The sequence below is a fragment of the Alligator sinensis genome, unplaced genomic scaffold (assembly GCF_000455745.1).
Source record: "Alligator sinensis unplaced genomic scaffold, ASM45574v1 scaffold1819_1, whole genome shotgun sequence".
NCBI lineage: Eukaryota > Metazoa > Chordata > Crocodylia > Alligatoridae > Alligator > Alligator sinensis.
The window spans coordinates 1-17,284 of NW_005843613.1; the positions used below are offsets into that span (position 1 = coordinate 1).

The window sequence follows — 17,284 nt, forward strand, 5'->3', positions numbered from 1 at the left end:
TGTCTGGATGTCTTGGTATCATTTAAATATTCAGCCGATCCGTTCACTTTCACCAGGCCACAGAAGAAGCTGGCCTTCAGGGAAGTTGTGATGTTGAGAGCAGAGGCCTTGGCATCAATGGTGTCTGATGCAATGATCTGAAATTCTGTCTTGGACTGTGGTTTTGTATCCACGTCATTTCGGAGGGTGTCCAGGTCCCACAGAGAGATGCCTAGAACATTACAAATGCACGGTCAAGGGCAGCAGGATAAGAACTCTTTGTTTTAACCAACTGTAGCATACAAAGAAAAGGGGAACTGAATACTGTTGAATAACCTGTCTGTCCTGGCAAGAAGACAAGCACTGTAGTGCGTGAGGGGTTAAAACAGAAAATCCTATGTTAAAAAGACCAACAAACCCATAACCAGGAATATGCAACGTCTAGATCATAACCCCACGTGAAGTTGTACTGACAGGAGGCTCGGCAGCAGAATTTGGAGTCAGTGCAGAGGAGCACAGAAGAAGTGCCCTCCACGGGCATGTCACCGTATGCTGCGTCTGCAGTGCGCGCCCTTCTCTTTCCTTAACGCTTTCTACAGTGGTCTGCTCACCTACCCTCTAGACAGCTTTGCCAACACCTTTCTAATACCTGTATATGTGGACCCAAAGCATCTCAAATCCACGACTACTACTTGTAGTCACAGGAATGGAGATGGGGAAGGAGGGACCTCCCAGTCTTTCCTTCCAGTAGTTCTCACCTGGAGGCTGGAAGGGCGGGGGTCTAGGACTCCTGGCCTAGAGGTAGTATGGATCTGAGTCTCTCTGACCCTTCAGCACAGCACTGCAGCCCCCACACCACAGCTCAACCGTTATGCAGGGGCTCTTCTTATAGCTGTCTCCCCGGACGGCTACGAGAGGGAGGTACCTGGGAGACAAATTGGGCCAGGAGGGGCAGGACAAGCTGGAGGACACGTGGCTCAGTGAGAGGGCTGGAGGTCTGGGTTCCAGTCTAGGCTCTTGCTCCCAGTGGGGCAGGTGCTGCCTTCCACCCTTTTCTTCCAACGGCTATATGAAAGGCAAGGGGCAGTGGCCCGGCTTCAGAAAGAGCATGTGAGAAGGGCCTGGGTGATGATGACCCCTGGTTCTCTGCCCTCAGGACCATGCCCCAGCCACTGAGCTGCTGTGGGAAGGGGCAGCAGCTCTTGCTGTCCTGCTGTTGCCAGATGAATGGCCACGTAGACAGGCAGGAAGGGACACGATGTCACAAGTACTGAAGAGCAAGGCAGAGGCAGAGCAGAGGGGAGCATTACAGCTGACTGGTTCAGAAAGGCAGGAGCTTCCCTAGGCAGCAGCTGCTTTGTCCAATGCTCCCTGCCCTTCCTTCTCCCTGGGTTCAGGCTAAGACAGCTAGCCACCTTTCTGAACACTGGAAGTTTCCATAGCTTTACAGACTGCGGCTGTGCAGCATTCAGTGCTGTTCAAGGTATTTGTTAGTGCTGTACTGAAGCAGAGAGCTCCCTAATCAAACATACAAGTGGGACGGATTGAGAACACACTGGGGCACAGGAGCATGATTCAGAAGGATCTCGATACATTGGAAAGCTGGGCTGGAGCCACTAGGATGCAGTTCAAGGATAACAAATGCAACATACTGCACCTGGGGAAGAAGAACCAAATAACTACAAGATGGATGACAACTGACTGGGCAGCAGATCTGCAGGGAACGATCTTCGGGGCTTGGTGATCACAGACTCTGCGTGAGACTGCAGTGTGATGCAGCTGCAAAGATGAATGCAAGTTTGGACTCCACCAGCAGAAGTAATAGGTGTCAGGCACAAGGCAACAATGCCGCTTTGCTCAATGCTGGTTGTTATCATCTTTAATCCCATGGTTACACCCTATGGTATTTTTTTCACTGGACTCCTGCCTCATTCACCTCACTGACTGGATTGCTCTTGGGGAGTGAATTAGGATGCTGGAATGAACAAGGCTGCTGTTTGTAGGGTCCCTGCCTCATCAGCTGCAGAACATGCAAGGCATGTAGTGAATGGAGCTGGGGACAGCAGGAAGAGGGAGGACGATCTTGCAGCTAAGGAAGCTGGTTGCCATGATGGAGTGCTAAATCCTACACTGGGGCAGGATGAAGCCAGCCGTGTCTCACAACACAGGGTGTGCTAGGAACAGCACTCCCTCTAAGCTGTGTGACGTGCATGGCTGTGCAAACACACCTGGCAGTGCAGCATGAGTGCTCCTGTGCAGCCACGCACACCACACAGCTTAGAGGGAATGCTGGCTAGGAACATATCTTGTTCTTGCTGACTCTGTAACACTGAACTTAACCAGAACATCCACATATAAAGCTAGTAGCAGAAATCTGTCCCTGATAAAGGGCAAGGCACATCCCTATGTTGCTCCGTTCCAGCAAATACTCAACACCTGCACTAGGAAGTTGTTACAGATGAGCAAAGCACATGCTGTATGGGTCACAAGAGAATATTTAGGCTCCTTGATGTACAGCATCTGTGGGCTGAGGTTCAGAAGGGGCTGAGAACCTCCCAGGGGCAAAGACTGCGGCCCCAGGTGACGGCTGCAGGGACTGGCTGTTTGCTCAGCTGCCCTAATGACTCCCCTTGCTCCAAAAGAAGCCCCATGAAAACCTAAAAGCTCCACCTGGGTAGAGCCAGGGAAAAGCCTTGTACAAGACCTCAAGCAGTGCTCTTGTTGGGGGGGATTTCCTGCAGGAGGATTGGAGAAAACAGAAGAAAGATCTAGTACAGGCTGACTACTGTCAAACACAAGTTCTTGATCTTGAGGAGGGGTGGAGGACCTGGAGGGGCATGGGCGCCTGGTGCCACATTAGTCAGGGGGGCACGTGACCTCCCAGTAACCAGTCAGTGATGAGGGGGGTTCCCTCACAGCCAATCTTGCCGCCCAGGGAGCAGCCGCAAAGCTCCTGAAAGTGGCCACAGCAATCATGGCCACGGTTCTCCTACGCCAATTCTCCAGCCGGCACTTGCAGCGGGGGCATCTGCGCTCCCACCATCCACCTCTGGCACACCAATATCTTACAAGTCGAGGCTGAGGTGTTCTTGGCACTCTGCCCAAACCCATCGCCAACCCATGCGTTAGATCAACATGTCCAAGATCTGACTGGTGCTGGGTCACCACCCCAGTACACATACATCCTGCCCCATCCAACTACTTCTGGCTGAACTGCAGTGATAATGTGCCGGGCCCTTTCCATGGATGTAACCAGGGCACTTGGAGAACATGGAGCTCATTCCCAGCTAGGAGGCGATTCAGGCCATGGCCCGTTCCTGCCTCCACTCCTGCCACAGGGGCTGCAGCCAGGGACCTACCTGGGATAAGTGTCTCCTTGCGGCAGTCGTACAGCATCCCCAGCTGGAAAGGGCGGCCCAGTGCCGACATCTCGATTGTGTCATCAGAGCTGTCCATGGCTCGATGTCCGCACACGTCTCTGTCTCTCCTGCAAGAAACAGCTGGTGTTACACTAATGTCCTCCAGGCAGCAGAGTCAATACTTGGTCATGTCTGCAGCCTCCGAGCCTCCCAGCTGGATACCTCAGAGCATCGCACTGGATACCTGAGTTTGTGAGCAGGATTCTGGATCATACCATGTTGCATGCACAGGCCACTGAGCTACATTAAATTAAAGGTCAGGTAGCTCAAATTCGGACAGGGGCAGATTTAAAACATACAGCAAAGAGCTGAGGCCATGGTAAATCCTGGGACACATTTGGGGCTCCAACAACTGCACAAAGACCAGTGGAAGGAGCAGAGGCCACAGCCCCATACCAGGCCTTGTCAGATGCCCAGTGTGGGGGCGCAGGTACCTCTGCCCCAAAGTGGGAGCTTAGCCTGTGAAGACCTGTGCAGAGGAGGCAAGTGCATTCACACAGCACTGAAGTGAGACCGGCCTCTTCTGCCACCGCAAGCATGACAAGCCCCAGCCCAGCCTGGCCCCAGAGCTGAGCCCTGCTGTAAGGAGTGACCTAGAAAGCACTACCCGAGGATGAAGCAGAAGAGAATGTTATGTGACGAATGCCCATCTGCAATGATAAGGAGACAGTCTTAGATAAAGGGGCTTGAAAACAAAAAGAAAAAACAGGGAACTGGGTTAAAAGGGCTCATTAGAATACTAAAAATCACGCCCCTAGGTGGGGAGAAAGTATGCTAATGAAACACACATGTATGGAAATGAGATACATAGCTAAAACACAGGTATAGAGACATGCTCAGTAAAGAACTTCTTGTGTCACTCCCTTATAACCAATCAGCAAACAAGCATGCTTATGAAGGCTCAAAAACTCCTGTATAAAAGATGCTTAGATATAGTAATCTGGTGTGCTTGTTACGTGAAATTATTCCGCTCGCACCTTTTATTGCTAGCACCCCTGGTATCTTTATTGGCCTTTGCATACCGGGCACGATCCCAGAGTTGAGCTGGGGCACAACACTGCCAGGGGCACTCAGGACTCCCAGAAGCACTTGCTCTGTGGCACAGCGACTGCCTGGATCAGGTGGAGGGAGGTCAGGAGGAGAGGACATCACTGCAGCCACCCAGAGACTGTGACCCCAGCGCCCAGGTTGCACCTCCCAGCACAGGACACTGGAGCCCAGGAGCCCTCTCAGCACATGGAGGTGGGCAGGAGGGTCTGGTGGCACCTGGAGACCACAGACTGCTTATTGCACCCCCCAGGCTCCCCTGTGCAGCCCCACACACCTACCCCAGGGCACTAGCACCCCATTCTGACTCCAGAGACCACCCCCAAGCTGCAGCCCCACCTGGCACCAAGGAAGCCGCGTGCCCAAGACTGCTGATGAGGCCGAGGGAAGGGAAGGCAGGTAGGACCAGTCCTGTCCACCCCAGCGAGTCATTGAGGCAGGGCCCCCACCCTCAAGTCTTAATGATTCACTCCCTTGTGCTTCCAGCTCAGCAGAGGAGCACAGGGGATTTTATCCACCCAGAGCCCTGGCCTGGCAAGCAGGCCACTGCAGTTCTCTGCCGTCAGCAGCTGGGCTGAGGAAAAACCCCGGACTCTCAGCTTTCCTGCTGGAAAACAGACAGTTTCCAGCACTTCTGCTCTTACCTGGGTGCAGTCAGACCTGGTAGGAAATCAAGGGCTTCTTCTTCCTTCCTAACCTGCAGATTGCTCTGACTTGAACACAGGACACAGAAGCTTTCAAAGTTCTCTGAAATCCATCTGGGTGCAAAACAGAAACTACATTCCGATGTCCTTGGGTGCAGTTGTCAGGGAGGAGTTGAGGCACTGTGGCTTTTTCACGTTTCTGGGGAGGAAGGGTGATTTCTGGGAAGTGTTTCTTCGGCATAACAAACATTGCACCACAGGAGAATGAACAGAATGTGGGGCTGTGCGAAACTTCACCGGCTGTTTTGTTTCAATGCTTTTTCGACTTGTTTTGAGCTCAAAACAGTGAAATCAAAATGAAACAAAGGGCTTTGAAACAGCCTCAAAATGAAAGGAGGGCAATTCAAATGTTTCAAAAGTTTCGCTCACTTGATGTGCCGTTTCCCCAAACCCTCTGCATCTATCTCTGTGAAAGATGGCAAGCCTCATGACCTCAGAAGGGGACATTCATCTGAATCAAGCAAGAACTGACAAAGTTATAGGCAGTTTCATGGTTCCCCATTATTGCCTATGGGTGATACTGCGTCAAAAGAGTTTCAACAAAATGCAAGTCAAAACGAAACACTGTCCTATCAAAATGTCAAAACAGATGTCGAAATGAAATTGTTCTGTTTCACACAGCCCTATGAGACAGCTGCACAGGGGATCATTGTGGGGTGCCTACTACTCCGTGTAGCCTCCTCGCTGGTTCCTCAGCCCCAAAGCCTAGGCCTAGTCCCTTATTCAAAGAATCTCTCTTTGCAGAGGTCTTTAGTGCCGGCCAGAACATCATGGATGTCACCGTTATCAATGGATAATTTCCACCATCATTTAATAAAGCATTAAATAGGATTTATTTGTTGACTGCAGGGCTGGCAGGGACCTCGAAGTCATCCACTCCAGCCCTCTGCACGAATGCAGCATGCTGCTCCTAAATCACCCCTGTGCAGGGCTTCTCCAGCCTCCTCTTGGAAACCTCCAGTGCAGGAGATGCCTCCGCGGCCCTGGGCAGTTGACTCCATTGACTGACTTTAATTCTAGGACATGGGCTGGATACAACCCCCCGCTGAATGCCATGCCGATGAAACATTTTGCAGGCCACCCCCATGCAGGTCCCAGGGATGTGCTGCCCCCTGACACCTCCCTGGGTCTCTCCCTTCAGGAAAGGACTTGGGTTGGAGCAGCTCTGCAGCCCCACACCTGTCTCCTATCCCCCCAGATGATGCATCGCTGTGCTGGGAAGAGGCTATACAAAGCACTGCACTCCTTATTCTTTCACCTTTCCAGCCTGCCAGGCACTTTCATCCAGTCAGCGAACTGTGCCCCACTCAGCCCTTCCGCCCACGAGGGTGGGAGCCAGGCACCTACACCTGCCTTCAACACATCCTATCATGTCTCGCTCCCACCCTCGTGGGTGGAAGGGCCAGCTGTGCTAGAACTGGGTGGGGCTGCTGCTGCAGGCTTCTTCTTTTATTATGTTAGTATTAGTTTTATAGGATATAAGGTGTACTTGTAATAAAAATATAATTTGTAGTTGCTTTTATGGGTATAAAATAGTATTCTGCAGCAGTATGTGCCCTCCGCACCCCAAGGAATGACAAGGTCTAACGGTTATAAACTCCTTCAAAACCGTTTCAGGCTGGACATAAGGAAGAACTTCTTTACTCTCCAAGCCCCCAAGGTCTGAAATATCTTGCCATTGGACTTGGTTCAAGCACCTATTTTAACACCTTCAAGCGACATTTAGATGTCTGTCTTGCTGGGATCCTATGACCCCAGCTGACTTCCTGCCCCCGGGGCAGGGGGCTGGACGCAATGATCTTCCAAGGTCCCTTCCAGCTCTGATGTCTATGAAATCTATGAAATTTCTCCCCGCGGTGTCCCTAACCATACCCTCTCCACCACCACCTTCCCCCAGTTCCTGTATAGCAGAGCTTTCCAAACTTTTCATGTTGGTGACACACTCTTTAGACATGCATCATTTCGCGACACAGTAATTCAGTTCCGGGGGAGGGGCCAAGGGAAGCAGACGCGAGCAAGGGATCTCCGCGGTGCCCTTCCGCAAAATTTTCTGCATGTCGCGCGACACACCTACACACTGCCGCCGACACACTAATGTGTCGCGGCACACAGTTTGGAAAGCTCTGCTGTATAGCGTGGAACCTTTCCAGTCCCCTTCCTGCTGGGGAGCACACCATCCAGGAGTGCTGTGGCAGTAATAGTACTAGTCCAGATGTCCCACCACAAATGACCGTCAGCTCCCTACAAGGACAGTTGCCTGTCAACTTCACCCATCCAAAATCTGAACCCATAGACTTTACCTTCAATGCCACCAGCTGCCCTGAGGAATGTCCCCTTTCCAGCTGTGGCACCCTAGTGCATGACTTCTCGTTATCCAGCTCTGGGCTGTGGGGAGCTTCTACTTCCAAGGACTCCCCAACCCTAGCCACAGAAATCATAATCCATGACAAAGCAGAAAGACATCAGATTGGACCTTTCATAGTAAAGCAGGATATCGGTAAACCTTTATTGACTAATATGACACAACCCCTATGGAATGTCACTAGCAATCTGCAATCCCACAGACAAGCAAACATTAGGCTCTAAAACAACCTAATGGCCAATTTAAAGCCATCACAGTCAATAACTGTAAGGATGTTGGCTCTGGTTTCCTTTGTGAAGAACTTATGTTACAGTCCCAAACCCTTTGCTTTGACCCTGATTTTTCAATTTGTCCCTATTTAATGTTCAAAGACCCCGGTGCTCAATCCCTACTTGTCAGCATTGGTTTTGTATGTGTTTGTCTCTGTACCCTTTGTCAATCTATTACAGTGAATGAATTTTATAATATTACTTACCCTGCAACACAACATCTGTCTATGTAATGTCAGATCCATCACTGGGTGTGCCATTCAGTACAGAAAGAGGACCGTGCTACGTCAGTCAGTCACCCCACAGTACAGCCTTTTTAAAACTAAACTTACCCCCGTCCACCTAGGTATTAGGGCTGTGTGAAATTTCACCACCAGTTGTGTTTCAACACAGTTTTGACCTGTTTCAAAGTTGAAACAGCAAAATCAAAATGAAGCAGATATGGTCAAAACAGCCTCAAAACAAAATGAGGCAAGTTGAAATGTTTCACCGTTTTGACGCTGTTTCAATGCTTCACCCATAGGCTATAATGGGGAAGGTTGAAACAGCGTATAACTTTGTTATTTCTGGCCAGTTTTGGATAGAACTTGCAGAAATTGTATCCCCTTCTGAGGGCATAAAGTGTGCCAAGTTTCAAGAAGTTAGGTGCAGGGAGTTTGGAGAAACTGTACCCCAAATGCTTGAGAGCTAAACTTGTGTCATGTGTATGTGTTAAGCCACAGCAGGGTCAAAACTACAGGCTTGCTAGCCCCCGGTTAGGCCACAAAGCCTGCTAAGTTTCAAGGTGATAGGGGCTTGGGGGAAATGGCACCTCAAGCTGTGGACAAGCAAAACTTGTGACATGGGTGACACTGTGTGTCTTAAGGCACGGGTGGGTGACAGCTGCAGGGATGATGCCCCCTGCTGTGGCCACAAAGCCTGCCAGCTGTCAAGGAGATTGGTGCAGGGGGGGTTCTGGGGCACCAGAACCCCCCTGCACCCTAGCTGCTCACAGGCAAAACTCATGACATGGGTGCTAGTGCAACTGCTGCCTCTCATCAGGTAACAGGACTGCAGATCCCCAATCATTTGTCACCAAGACCTGAGAGTAATGATTGACCACAGTATGAACAGTATAAACCAAACATCACCAACAAGAACAACCCAGCCTAGACTGACGACAAGCAGAATACCCAGGTAAGCAACAGGGGCCAGGGCAGTACAGAGAGTAGGGGGCCAGTACACACATCTTCAGGAGGCCTCAAATGCCTCTACACTAATGCTCGTAGTATGGGGAACAAGCAGGAGGAACTTGCCCTCCTGCTAGCTGACACCAACCCAGACATAGTGGGGCTCACGGAAATGTGGTGGGACCCAACGCACGACTGGGCGGTGACTATCAAGGGCTATCGGCTGTACAGGAGGGACAGGACAGGGAGGAGAGGCGGGGTGTGGCGCTCTGCGTCAAGGAGGAATACACATCCTCAACGAGTAGCACGGGGTCAGAGGAGGGGCAGGCTGAAGTGCTCTGGGTTAGAGTACAAGGAAGTTGAGGAGAAAGGGACTTAACGGTGGGGGTCTACTACAGACCACCCAACCAAGGGGAAGAGCTGGACGGGGATTTCTTAAGTCAGCTTGCGGAGGCAGTTAGGTCAAAGGACGTGGTTATCATGGGGGACCTGAACTTTCCAGACATCTGCTGGGAAGAGCAGTCAGCCAGGTCTGACCTCTCATGTAGGTTCCTAGCTGAGATACAGGACCTCCACCTGACCCAGGAGGTGCACAGCCACACCAGGGGAGACGCCTTGCTGGACCTGGTCAGCCACGGGCAATGAGCTGGTCAGGAGTCTGCGGGTGCTCGACCACCTGGGCAACAGTGATCATTGCCTGCTGGGATTCACCATCCAGCGCAGGGTGGGAAAGGCCTGCAGCAAGGCAGCAACCCTGGACATCAGGAGGGCGGACTTCAATGAGGTAAGGAGACTAGTTGGGGAGGCACTGGGGTCCCAGAGGGGAGGGGAGTTGGGTGTCCAAGAAGAGTGGTCGTTCCTTAAAGAGACGATCCTCCAAGCCCAAAGGGAGGTAATCCCAACATGGATCAAAGGGGGTGGGAGGGCACAAAAGCCCCCATGGCTCACCAAAAGCATCCAGGAACATCTCCTAGCCAGCAGGGCCAACAATACGCTGGCATGCATCAATTGATGCATCTCCAGCAAAACCATTGCAAAGAAGTGATTCTCCTGCTCTACTCGGCTCTTCTCAGCACTGGTGAGACCGCAGCTAGAGTACTGCATCCAGTTCTGAGCTCTGCACCTTAGTTAGGACGTGGTAAAGCTTGAGAGAGTCCAAAGAAAGGCCACTCATATGATCAGAGACTTGCACGGCAAGCCATACCTAAGTACTATGATACTATGACCCCAGTTGACTTCCTGTCCCTGGGGCAGGGGGCTGGACTTGATGATCCTTGAGGTCCCTTCCAGCCCTAACATCTATGTGAGCTATGAAATCTCCAGCACTGCGGGCTTGGTTAGACCCCCACCAGTCAATGTCTATGCAAGACCCTCAGGAAAGTGCACAAGGTGATGCATGAAGCAGTGTACATGGGCTCAGAGCTGCATCGTTAGACCTGGTAAGGAGCAGGCATCCCAAAAGCACACCCCTAGGCAGCTGGCTGTCCAGCCGGTGTCCCAGGGCAGAAAGACCCAGGGCCCCCAGCACTGCACCAGAACAAAGGGCAGGACTTCAGCTGCTGGGTCGGGCCAGCCTGGCTAGTTCAGAGCAAGCTCGGCTGTGTTCACTCAGGCTTCATATCTCCCATGCAGACATACCCAACACACGGCCGCTGAGCAGCACCCCCAGGGTCATCCTCCCTGCCACGTAGAACATTTTTGAGAGGAAAGCCAGGACTTACCTAGGGCATCAATCAGGCTTCAGTATGGAGACAGCCCTTCTTCCCAGCTGTGCTCTTGCCCCCGAGCCCCTGTGCTGACCCGAGCTGCAGGAACTCCTTGGAAATGTGCCCAATCCAGGTTGGTTTCTGCATCCAGTCACTGCTGGCACAGCCTTGCCGGACAGCAGAGCCCTCAGACAGTGCAAGGGAGACCAAAACAGCTGGGAATAGGGGCTGAAGCTTGGACTGGGGTGCTTTCAGGGACTTAAAGGGACACAATCCTGCTCCAGTGCCCTGGGAGTCTCACAAAGGGGTGCGGCAGGACAAGGCAACACCAGATGGTGAAGGACTTTGCCCCATCGAGATTGCAAGACCTTTGCTACAGACGTAAGAGAGGGCCTGGGCCTGCGGCTTAGGACCTTTTGTAATGAGTCTGAAGAGCTGTCTGTGAGCCAAGCCGGTGCTGCTACAGCTCTGACTGCAAACACAGCTCTTTTATCAGGGGTTTGACAGCACCTCCTGTTTACACTGAGACAGTGTCGGGCAAGTCAACTTCCATGGCATCCTGCTAGGGCACCGGATTGCTCTCAAGAGTAAAATCACCACGAACCTTGCAGCTGAATTTCTCAGCCCGGGTTTTCTCTTCGTCATCCATTTTGAGGGACTCTTCCCCTTCTGTAGAGACCAGCGGCATCTCTTTTATCATAACCTGGAGCGCTCTCTGTATCTCCTGGATGACCGCAGATGAGGACACTTCTCGGTCAAACACAAAGAAGCCCCATACAGCACAGCGGTGACCACACGGGTGACAGCGCCTTGGTGACGTACATCAGGCAATGCAACCTATTTCACGCATAGTCACCTGCTTAAACTGCATTGCGGTTGAGGACTGGTGCGCTGTCCTGGCCCGCTGCTTGGATTTTGTGGTGTCTTTTAAGTATTTCACAGACCCACCTCCACCAGACCACCAAGGAAACTGGCCTTCAGGGCAGCCAACCCAGCCAGGGCCGAGGCTTTGTCCTCAATGCGGTCAGGCACAATGACCTCAAAATCTGTCCTGGGCTCTGGCCTCCCATTTAAATCCTTTTTCTGTATTTCCAGACTCCATCAAGTGATCCCTGGAAGACAAAACACAAGGACAGGCCGCGAGTGACAGACGCAGGCACTTCCACCAAACAACAGCAAGGCAGGGAGATTAAGGAAATCTGCTGGGACAGATTTATAGCTGAGCTCTGCCACCCCGTGGCCATATTTTACCTCTAGTTTTCACGTTTTGGAAAAGGCAGTTTCAGGGGGGTGGTTTGTTTCTTTTTCTTTCTAGGAAGCAGTGCTGTGCTCTCTCCGATTCGATGTAGGCATGGGCCGATCTAGGAATTGGGAAAGGTGGGTGCAGCTGGTGTGGTGCTTCACCACATATAACCCAATGCATATTTTTCTCCAGTTCAAAAGAAACTAGAGGATTTAGGAAATCAGCTCATGGCCCAGGGCTGTGTTATTTACTTTAAGATGAGAGCAAAACCAAATATAAAGGACTTGGGATGTTTATTCATTTGCCCCATGATACATTAAGTATAGAAACACAAGCAATTAGCAAATATAATCTAAAGATGTTATTTCACTTGTCCTGCCTTCAAAATTAACTGGATGCCTCTAACACCTGTGGAGTGAAGAGTTTAGAAGGAATCAGGGAGCTTTCAATAAGCCATGAAGTCAATTAACTCCCTTAGTGCTGCCTGACTAGGAACACTGCTGCCATGCCAAGCAGTTCGCTTTATGCTTTGGGTGGAGCAGGGATCAAAGCAGGGCACAGGTGCACCCCCTGGATCCATCCGCGGATGAGGGGTCTCCCAGAGGGCAAGTGCCAAGGGCAAGGGCAGGATGTCATTCTGTTATGGGGCAACCCCAGGAGAAAGTCACTGCAAGCCAAGTCGTGGGGTGCACTGGGGCAGAGCACTGGTCCTGAGGCACAGGCTGCTCAGGGCTGTGTCCTGTAGCTCTCAGCTTTCCCAGGCTTCGGAAGCTGAGCCACCCCCAGGCTCCTCCTGCCCAAACCTGCATTGCCCTGAGCCTCCCACCTTCTGTGCACAGCATTAGCTGTAGCTCCATTTGGTTTGTACCTGGCATGCCGTGGGGTACCGCAACCCCTGCTCCTATCTGCCTGGGGGTGCCACTGCAGAATAATTTAATGCTAACATAACTAAGTGCTGAAAGGATCGTTGTGCACTCTTTATAAATCCGTGGTGCATGCAGACCTTGAACCCTGTGTCCAGTTCTGTCCCCACACTTGAAAATGATAGAGAAGAACTAGAGAAGGTGCAACAAGGATGATGAGTGGTCTGGAGCAGCTCCCCTGGGAGGAGAGACTGAAGAGGCCAGGCCTGGTCAGTTGAGAAAAGAGATGCTGGAGGGGGACAGGGAGAAGGGTTTACAAAATACCAAGTGGTGAAGAGAACGTCTAGGGCTGTGTTATTTACCCTGTCACCAGACAAGAACTAGGGTCACACCATGAAACTAGCAGGCACTCAGGGTAAAACCACCACAAAGAATTTTTTACAAATAGCATGTAATTAAAGCATGGAGATTTTTGCGTCCAAATGTGGTGGATCCTCAGCGTTTAGCCATATTTGAAAAAGGGATTGAACAAAATCCTGGAAGAAAGAGGCATCTGGAGATACAGAGCATGGGAGTGAGGGGCATGGCCTCTGAATCATAACCTCCTGGACCTTAAATGCTGGAGGCTGCAAGAGAGGAACAGGCTGAAAATCCCTGGTCAGAGCCAGTTCATGGAGAAGCACCTGTCCAGAAAGAGTTGTGGCCTCCAACTGCCCAGAAAGGACAGTGCGGATGCAAGTGACAGTGCGGATGCAAGGCCAGAAGAGGAGCAGAGGACACTCTCGCTTCCTGTGATCTGGCACTTCCTCTGGAGAGTCTCTTCCACTGGGACTTGTCTACACTGCGGCAGCTGCACCGTGTCTGTCCCAGGATGCTACTGAGCATGCTCCTCACTGCCCTCCATGTGTGTGCTCCAAACTCAAAAAGATGCCCAGGAGGTGCCAGGGTTGTCCCCACCACTGCTCTTACACAGGCTGGAAATCACAGCCCTGAGATCAGCTGTGGGAGGGTGCCCAGACCTGGCCTCACCATGCACTCTGGGTATGGGAGTGCACATGGGCAAGGGCACAGGTCGGCCCTCGCTGCCTGACAAAAACAGCCCCATGTTTCATTTCTCATTGCCCGACTCAGGAATGTCGCTGTGCTCAGATCTCACTTGGCACCATGAGGGTAAAGTCTGCAGTCAATGGTGTAGACCAGAAGAGGCCTTACGCCTCTTTGTCATAGAGCAGTATTGAGCTGTTTGTATCTGCTTGCCTGGAGTTTTGCTGAGAGGACCCAACAAGGAAACGCTTGGTGGGAGCCTGTTGGAAGGTGTGAATGACTTCCCTCCACGTGCTGGCAATAAAGCATTGGAGGCTTGGGTGACAGCTGAAAATTATGGCCGTGTGACAAAGGTGCTTGCTGAAGGCTCTACAAAGATTAGACCAAGTGTTTTTCTGTCATTTGTTCAGATATTAAGCTATATGTTGTTGTTAAGAGCCTAATTACAGCCTAAGATGTAGTGAAGCCTTGTATGTCGTATAAGGCCTAGTAAATTTAGCAAAGCCTTATAGAAGTAGTAATAGTGGGCCCTGTGGCATAGTTAAAATTAACCTTATCAGAAGAATACAAGGCTCGTACTGCTATTGGTCAGTCTAAGGACAGTTGAAGTAAAAAGAATGTGAATGGCTGTAAGTTATCAGCAAAGCTCAGAAGTTATAAATTGGCTGGCACATCCGGAAATCATTCAGAAGGAAGATACAGCTCTGTAAAAGGGACTAATTAGCTGTTGACCCGGATCAGTGGGCCCGTGGACCTCGAGGAGCCCAAGGACTGAATACCGGGGTCCTTCCCAGTACCTCTCGGACAGCGCTGATCAGGGACGTCTGACTTCGGTGAGCTTTGTGGAAAGAGAAACTTGTCGTACATCAAGCATCAGAGGGGACTGCCGATAAGTTGCCGACATGAGTTGCTTTTGTCTGTCATTATCTGTCTTAGTATACTATGCATAGTCGTGTTTTTGTTAAGTCAATAAACCTTTCTTACCTTTCTACCCCCCCCGACCACACTCTCGATCAATCCTGAACCCTCCGCTGGCGGCTGGAACACCTCTGTCCCGATGCTCAGGAGGGCCTGATTTTGTTTTATGAATCTGAAAAGGACACAGATTTAAATCCAATTACTACAGGACTAATGAAACAACATCTCTGGATTATTTTGTCCTCGTTTTTTATGTTTTTATATGTCACATAAAACAGAGCAAATTCAAGCACGTTCCAATAAAGGGGGATTGTTTGTTTGTCTTGTTTTTGCTTCAGTCTTTAATAGAGCTCCAGGCCCCTACTTATTCGTGTTATTAGTGACGTTTCTTGTTTCTTTTTAACTGGAGAAAAAGGTATGTCTTGTTCCATAAGGGGATGCACCCCACCATGTGTACCCCTCTTTTCAAGATCCTAGATCCACCTGGTATCTCCATCCCAGGCCCCTGGCCCAGCCGGGCAGAGTCTCTGCAGTCCCAAAGCCCAGGGCCCTGTGGAAGAGCTTTGCTGCAGGGGCAGAGGAGGTCTCTGGGACAGCTCCAGTCCAGCCCTTGGAGGACGAAACCCCCAGAGGGATCTGGATGTCTCTGACCAACCCCAAGGCACCGCTGTGACTGTCAGCAGCCAGCTCGGCTGCCCCCTCCCGCAGAGGCCTCCAGCATCGCGCAGTGGACACAATCCAGACACTGCCCAGCTGCCCGCACTCCTGCCCAGCCCCCAGGCGGGACCCTCAGGCAATGCCCGACTGTACCATCTCACTGCAGTGGGGTCAGGATCTGCAAATGCTGAGCAGGGAGAGGTGAGTCCCTCCCTGCACGTGGCACTTGGCTTGCCTTGAGGAGCACTCCCTGCCTGGTTCAGGTGCAACCATAAAAACTGCCAGTGTCCCCTCCCGTGAGGCCCTGGCCAAGCACCTGCAAGTTCTGCCAAAGCAACAGCTTTGCCACGGACAGAGCGAAAAAGATACTCAGAAATTGAAGTGGAGTAAGGAGAGTCTGCCAGTCTGGGAGTGTTTATGCGCACGGGGCTCTAGAAGAATACCCAACGGTTAAAACGCAGTTGTGCAAATAACCTGCAAACAGCCAGTAGCAGCAGCAGCAAGAGTTACGGTAAGAAGAATGAAGATGCAAGGAACAAAAGACATAAACCAGGTTGGACACAAATGGTTGTTGGACAGCTGGACAAGCAGACTGCACCCCTGAATGTCCCAGTGAGAGCCTGGACTGTCTGAGCAACAGGAGAAAGGGCACGAGACACCTGCAAGGTAACTAGTGCCTTTCTGGGTATGAAAGTGTGTGCTGTCTGCGAAGAAATCTGCATCAGTGCAGTGAAATCTCCTGCCTTTGATGTGTACCTGGGACGAGGAGGTCACTGCGGCAGTCATACAGCGTCCCTACCTGGAAGGGCCACCCCAGGCCTGCCATCTCCATCACAGCCTCATTGGTGGCCCCCATGGTGCTGTGCCCAGGTGATCTCCTCTGTCTCACCTGCGGGAAGGAACAGGGATGAAAGCAAAGCCACCAGGAAGCCCATTCAGGACCAGAACCCACTGACTTGGCAGTGCAGCCAGGGCTGGCTGGCCCCTGGGGATTGCTCCAGCACAATCACGTCAACCAACACATGGGCACAGCTCCAGACGCTGCTCTGCAGAGCATCCTGGACACCGTCCTGGGCCTCTTCTGCTGCAGCAGGAGCCACAAGCCCCAGCCCAGCCTGGCCCCAGCACTGCCCCATGCCAGGGGCACTCAGGACTCCCAGCACTTGCTCTGTGGCACAGCCACTGCCCTGAGGGGTGGAGAGAGGACAGGAGGCGGGGACACCATCGCAGCCACCCAGAGAGGGATCCCTTTGTGACCCCAGCGCCCAGGCTGCACCTCCCCGCCCAGGACCCGCTCTGCACAGGGAGGGGCGCAGGAGGGTCTGGCAGCACCAGGGGGCACAAACTGCCTATTGCACCCCATGTGCAACCCCGCACACCTACCCCAGGGCACTAGCACCCCCATCCTGGCTCCTTCAGAGAGCAGCCCCAAGCTGCGCCCCCACCCAGCACCGAGGAACGTGCCCACCTAAGACTGATTGCTCATGAGGCCAAGGGAAGTCAAGGCATCTTGGACATGTCCTGTCCACCCAGCAAGTCACTGGGGCAGGCTCTGGCCCTTCAGGTCTTAATGATTCACAGCGTCACACTTCCAGCTGAGCAGGGAGGAGCAGGGGGGATTTGAGCACCCAGAGCCCTGCCCCATACACAGGCAACTGCGGTGCTTTGCAGTCAGGAGCCGGGCTGAAGACAAGCCCGAGACCCTCCGCTTTCCTGCTGGGAAACGGACGGTTTCCAGCCTCCTGCTCTTGGGGCTGGGCTGAGGGCTCCCTGCCAGCGCACACACCAGAAGCAGCTGTAATGCGACTGTCCCGTGTGTAACAGCTGGAGGGACTGGGGGCCGTGCGCAGAGCCGTGCTGACTTCATCTGGACTGCAACTCCCGAAACCCTCCGGGGCTGCGGG

The 17,284-nt window shown here is 52.2% G+C and overlaps 1 protein-coding gene across 1 annotated transcript; it reads right to left on the reverse strand.

Moving 5' to 3' along the window:
• Positions 1–47: 47 nt before the first annotated feature.
• LOC112548841 (neoverrucotoxin subunit beta-like) lies at positions 48–11,380 on the reverse strand (the record flags this gene model as incomplete). The annotated part of the gene is made up of 3 exons (XM_025195584.1): positions 11,260–11,380; positions 3,339–3,466; positions 48–211 (listed from the first exon to the last, which is right to left on the reverse strand). Coding segments are annotated over exons 1-3 (333 nt in total), but the record flags the coding sequence as incomplete, so codon positions are not given.
• Positions 11,381–17,284: the final 5,904 nt, after the last annotated feature.